Source organism: Corapipo altera, unplaced genomic scaffold (assembly GCF_003945725.1).
Source record: "Corapipo altera isolate COAL_440 unplaced genomic scaffold, ASM394572v1 107b, whole genome shotgun sequence".
Classification (NCBI taxonomy): Eukaryota; Metazoa; Chordata; class Aves; order Passeriformes; family Pipridae; genus Corapipo; species Corapipo altera.
In genome coordinates, this window is record NW_020884951.1 from 423,753 (window position 1) to 429,860 (window position 6,108).

At 55.2% G+C, this 6,108-nt stretch overlaps 1 protein-coding gene across 3 annotated transcripts in view; it reads left to right on the forward strand.

Annotated features, from left to right (window-relative positions):
- F8 (coagulation factor VIII) overlaps positions 1-1,523 on the forward strand; it is a 23,200-nt gene extending 21,677 nt beyond the window's left edge. For 2 of the 3 annotated variants that reach the window (XM_027663238.1, XM_027663241.1), the window contains 3 exons: positions 310-458; positions 759-935; positions 1,127-1,282. In XM_027663238.1, coding sequence (XP_027519039.1) covers positions 310-458; positions 759-935; positions 1,127-1,282 — 482 coding nt within the window. Of the gene's footprint in view, positions 1-309; positions 459-758; positions 936-1,126 lie in introns of all 3 variants that reach the window. The other variant, XM_027663240.1, reaches the window with a different exon arrangement.
- The last annotated feature ends 4,585 nt before the right edge of the window (positions 1,524-6,108 follow it).

The window sequence follows — 6,108 nt, forward strand, 5'->3', positions numbered from 1 at the left end:
GGTGTCTCCCTTCCAGGTATTCTTGTTCTTTCCCTGGAAACAGGTTCTCCTAGTGTCTCCTTAGGCAACAAACTCTTCACATTCCTCCTAGATAAAATCTCCAGGGAGAAAAGAAGGTGGGACTAGTGGCCAGAGCCATGCTGCACACAGGGGCCCTAAGCAGTGCAGGGACCACGACACTGCAGCAAGGCACTGGAGAACCTGTAACCAGGGAAGGTGCATGGAGGGCAGTTGGAGCAGTGAGCAGGCAGAAGGCATCTCTATGATGGGTCTGTTAAACCCCTGACCAGCATTGCTACTCTCTTCCAGGCTGCTCCATGCCCCTAGGAATGGAGAGCAGAGGGATCCCTGACCAGCGCATCTCTGCATCCTCCTACAGCTCCAACGCCTTCTCCAGCTGGTCACCCTCCCTGGCCCGCCTGAACCTGCAGGGGAGGGTCAACGCGTGGATGCCAAAGGTAGCCCGTGCAAGGAGACACCCAGACAGGCAGCTGGGATCCCAGCTGGCAGGATGGGTGCTTGCAGCCTCTCCTAGTCAGGGCTGTGTGGGAAGTGTGTAGAGCCACGTGCACCATGCAAGCTGCCCACTCACAAGCAGGAGAGTTGCCACACCGATTTAGCACCCAGCAGCTCCAACCAGATGCCTGGTGGGGCAGGTGAAGCGCAGGGCTGTATGCAGGGCCAGCTCAGCTTCAGCTGCAATGAGTGTGTCTTTCTCATTGCTGCTGAAGAGTTGAAGGCAGTCTGTCCTTCCCCAGAGCAACAGTCCCAGAGAGTGGCTGCAGGTGGACTTTGAAGTAACCAAGAAGGTGACTGCAATCATAACCCAAGGTGCCAAAGCTGTCTTCACCCACATGTTTATGAAGGAATTTGCTGTCTCCATCAGCCAGAATGGCAAGCACTGGAGCCCGGTCCTGCAAGATGGCAAGGAGAAGGTAGGCAGAGCTGCTCCATTGCCATTTCTGGAGCAGCAAGCACAGACCTTGGCACCAAACATGACCTTTTCTCAAGAGCACTGAGCCAGGCTGTGCTTTTTCCTCCCTTAAAGCATTCCAAGGGGTGTTTGATCATGTCCTTTCTATTCCAGCAGAGGAAAGCACATCCCTAGTTTCTCTCTCCTCTCCAGGTTTTCAAGGCAAACCAAGACTATACAAGCACAGTGACGAACACCCTGGAGCCGCCCCTCTTTGCCCGCTATGTGAGGATTCACCCCCGGCAGTGGCACAACCACATTGCCCTGCGAATAGAGTTCCTTGGCTGTGACACTCAGCAGGAGTACTGACGGCTGCGGGGCCAGGCATGGGCAGTGCCAGCCCAGGGACTCACATCCCAACAGACACTGAACTCACCAGGGCTGGAGCCAGCCCTCCAGGGTCCTGGATGGCTGCCCCTGCTGCTGGGGAAGAGAAGCGCTGCAGAGCTTCACAGTGGCTGGCTCGTTATCTGCCTTTTCCTGTCTCTCATCTGCCAGGTGCCATATACTCCGATGTAATGCTAAAGAATTAAACAGTAATTTTCCAGTATCTCCCAGCACTTACTCCTCTTACTCCAGCCTTGGAGTCTCTGGGGGCTCAGTCAACACTACCAGCAGCTAGTAATTAATTAGCCCCAGAGCTTCTCAGCTTTGTTTTGCACAAGTTCCTGCTGCTCCGGGCACAGTCCTGGAGGAGGAGGAAGCAGCAGAGATAAGGACTGGGGGAGGATGGGGGAGGAGGCCCTCCTCCAGGCGCCAGCGTCCATTTCACAATCGGTGGATATCAGTGGCTTGAGGGAGGCAGAGCTTGCTCAACCTGACTCAGCACTGGGCTTTGGCCCTCCACTTCCCTTCCTGTCCTTTCCATAATGCCCCTTGCTGCTGTGACTGGCTGCCATCACCCTGCTTTCTGTTGCTGCCTTGAGCAAGGAGTTCTGTGGGTGTCTGTATCTCCCAGGGACCCGGGTGGGACACTGACGGGTGGATGAGCTGCCACCTTGACATAATCCCCAGCACGGTGTGCCACGGGCCAGAGCCATCTGCCCACTGCTGGTGGCTCTCCCCATCCCCGGGACCTGCCCCACTCAGTGGCAGAGGTTTCCCCTCCAAGGAATGACAGCGAGAAGGGGAACACTGGCTCCTGCCTCATGTCTCTTGTGGCCACAAAAATGGCCACCCCACAGAGGCACAGAGCACCTGGTGGGCTGTGGAGAAGGTGTGGGGTTGTGCCTGTTGGGCAGCACATTTCTCTTCCACAGCAGTGGCAGTGTTGCCATCATTGTTGGCTCCTCAGAGCCTGCACCACTCCACCCCCAGTGCTGTAAGTCCTTCTGTGACGGGGAGCTGGGCGGCCCTGCAAAACCTCTGGCAGCTGGTGTGGTGGGGAAACAGGGTTATGAGGGGGCTCTGGAGAATGGCAGGGGTCAGCTGGGTGCTGGCTGCCATCACGGTGGGATGGGCAGGATAGATGCACCAGCCCAGCATCAGCCAGTGACTGCCTTGGGAATTTCCAGGGCATCTGATCAGAATCAGGTAGTCTCTGCTCACACCTGGATGAGATGTGGCCTGCAGAGCTCCCAGAAGAGCTCTGTCAGCAGCACAGGGGATGGTCGTGGTGGGGACACCAGGGCTATGCCATGAATCAGGGTGGTTGTGTGAGGAATGGCTGCTCTGGCCCACCCAGCTCCTACCTGCCATCAGTTGCACCGGTCTGGCTGTGGGGAACACGGATGCTCCCATCCATGGCTTGTGTTTGAAATAAGTAGGGACACACACTGCAGATCACCCCAGTGATGTGACATGTCTGAGAACCCACACCCAGTGGAGATCAGAATCTGGTGTCTCAAATAAAGCAACCTGAAAAAGCCTCACGCATCTTTCAGGTTCCACATTGCTGTACATGGAGCCTTTGCTGTGGCCCTGGCAGTGATTACATTACAGCCCAAGCAGGAAATGCAATCACCCTTTGGCTTAATTGCATTCTGACAATAACCAGACACAGAGGTGAGAAGAGGCTGCCTGGCAGGCACTGGCCTGAAGAGAGGGATTGGAACCATAAGCTTCTCAAAGGGGAACACCTCTGCCTGAGTCAGAGTAGCCTTTAGCCTGGAGGACAAAACCTGCCACCTCAGGCCCTTCTCAAGACCACCTTCTTCAGCTCCAAGGCATCTCCACCTCTCCTGAGCACAGTGGCCAAGGACAGCTGGCTGCAGTGACTGGGCCACCACTCCAGGCACATGGAAGACCCTGATGGCAGAGAGAACAGAGCAGAGACATCATCTCAGACCCAAAGAGCAGCTGGACTGTAGGCAGAGACCCACACACACTTGCTAAGGATCTGGCCCAGTCCCCCATATTCCAAGGCTGATACCCTTGGATAAGGGCAGACATCTGCACCCTCTGCCCATGGCCAGGCTGGGCCTGACCAGCTGAAGCATAAATACCCCTCAGGGTCTACACCAGTGATGCTCAGGTTCATCCTACCACCAGAAACAGGCTGCCATGTTGTGGCACATTTGTCCAGTGACACAGGGTTAGATCAGAGGAAAAACTGTGTGCACCAGAGCCCCTCTCTGCATAATTCTCAAAGAGGAAACATGGTAGAAATCTCTGCAGGTGACAGAGCAGCCTTCACCCACCAGCCCTGGGCAGTTCTGGATGTTCTCCAGCCAGCCAGGAAGCAGCAGAGGGGCTGTGCTGAGCGAGAGCCCTGGGAGAGGACTGTGGGCAGGCAGGCAGATATGTCAGAGCCTGCCAAATTCTGGCATCTATTACTGTAAGGATGTCTTGACATTTATCTCATGGGGAAGGGAGACCAGACGCTCTTTCCTCACAGCACGATGCAAATCTGAAATGCATCACATCCTCCCCCAGCCACAGACGTTTCTGTGCAGGGGAAGGGCTGGACCAGCACAAAGCCCTCTGCCACTGGGCCAGGAGGTGCCCTGCCTAATCTCCATCCCACAGAGAGCCCTGTTGCAGTGGGGGCTGCCTGGTTAAATCCTCCCAGACCCTGGGGATCTTATTCTCTTTCAGGGCTCAGCTGTTACATCTGCCTGGGCTGGGTGATCTGGTGATGACACAGCTTTCTGGTGCCTCCAGGAAGACAAAACACATCCTGGCCATCTCTTTCTATTATAGCTCAAGCAGACACTATTTTGCCATCCAAAGTGTGTGAGGTGTTTCAGTGCTGAGCCTCAGCCAGATAAGCCATGGGCCATGGAACTTTCTGCATCTACCTCCTCTCATGCTGGATGGAGACCTCCTGGTGTGCAGCCCCCACCTGAGCCAGATGTGGGGGATGTGTGCAGGTATTGCAGCTGTGCAGGTGGGCACCATTCTCAGAGGAAGTTGCCAGCACATAAGAGAAACAGGCAGTAGCATTTTGAAGAGAGTCCCTGAGCGGGGACTATGGATGACAGGGAGCAAAGCAAATTTGGGCAAGCACATACGTTACATACGTGTATATGTATTCATATATATGTACATATGTATTCCCCATATGTAACCAAGAGAAAATGAAGACTTGGACTTCCTTTTTCTCTCTGTCAGATGTCTCTTGTCACATTTCTCCCTCCTACTATGTATTCCATGATTAACTGCAGGGCTTCTCTCTGCTGTCTCTATCTGTTGCCTCCTACTCCACATTGCTACCAGCCTGTTTCCAGCCCATGAGTGCAAGAGAAGCCTGGTGCCAAGGTGTCCTGCCCCCAGGATGTGCCTAGGGAAACATGTTTCAAAGCTGTGCCCCAGCTATCCCACTGTATGTCCATACTTCCCCTCTCCTCCTCCCAGGCTGCCTCAGTGCTGGGTAAGGATGCTACAAAGTGCTCTACAGGCACTTCTTGGTCAGCTGGGCAGAGGTAGAAGAGATGAAGCTCCAAGCAGCATCTTCCAGCCTAGTGGGCACATCTGTTGGACCAGAATGCAGTCAGGCACCCTGTGACTTTTCTATCCCACTGACCTAGTCCATTATTTTCTCATCCTAATATGACTTTACAGGCTTTCCAGGGAACCTTGCAGACAAAGTCTGGGCCACAGGTTCCACCATGCACAGCTGCAAAACGTGGTCCTCTTAGCTGTCTTTCTTCTGCTCCTGACTCTTTTATCTACCACCACTGCAAGCCTATTGTGTGACCCGGTACACTACTGATATAGAACTTGCTTAGCATCAGGAGCTAACTTTGATGAAGATTTAGACCACAAGCTGTGGATTTCCACCCAGATATGCTGAACTTTTACCTAGTTAAGCAAAAGGAGGCTGCAGAGCTGGTTTGAGCTGGAGGATAAGGAAGCAAGGAAGGCTGCCACTATCGTCAGCTGACACCACCACCTCTGGATTTCCAGGATCCCAGGGATGGTGTGAATAATCCTTTCAATGATTAAATTAAAGAATATTCCAGCAGAATTAACTTCCCATCCCCAAATAAATCTCTGGCTTCACCCGGACTCTGGCATCAGTAAGACTTATTAGTGAGAGCACAAATTTTGACAGCAGCCCTTCCCACCATGCATAGCTCACAAATGCAGGGATTTGCTATCCGACCCATGCAAGGGCAGGGATTCGCCATCCGACCCATTCAAGTCCCAGATGCACAAGTAGGTGGAAGACCCAGAACAGTGCAAGGAGAATAGGGCCGTCCTTTCTGCAGCGCAGAGAAATCCCCAGGTCTCCAGGAGGTACCCTGGGCTCTGCACACTGACAGAGCCCAGGGATGGCCGTCGGTTTGAGAGAGCCAGGTATGCACCAGTGCTCCTTTGGAGAGGTGCTGCCCATGCCGTGCCTCTGCTCTGGCCGTGCAAAGAACAAAGCCTTTCCCAGCCCCAGCCTCCCGCCCTGGTTTTGGGGTGAGGGGTGCTGCCACCCCCTCCCCAGCAGGATCCCAGCAGCATCCAGACTTGTCAGCACCCCCGGGGCCGGCTGAGAGCCCTGGGAGTGCTTGGGCACTACCAGGGGCTGACCCGGGCCGGGGGCTGGCACGGCACGGACGTGATGGGGGGACACTTCCATGGGGGAAAAGCCCTCGGGCGGGCAGCGACGCGGGGCCGGGCGGCAGCCGGGGGTGCGGGCACACCGTGCCGCGACCCTCCCAGCGCCGGCACCGAGCCCCCGCTCCCGCGCCCGGCCCGCCCCC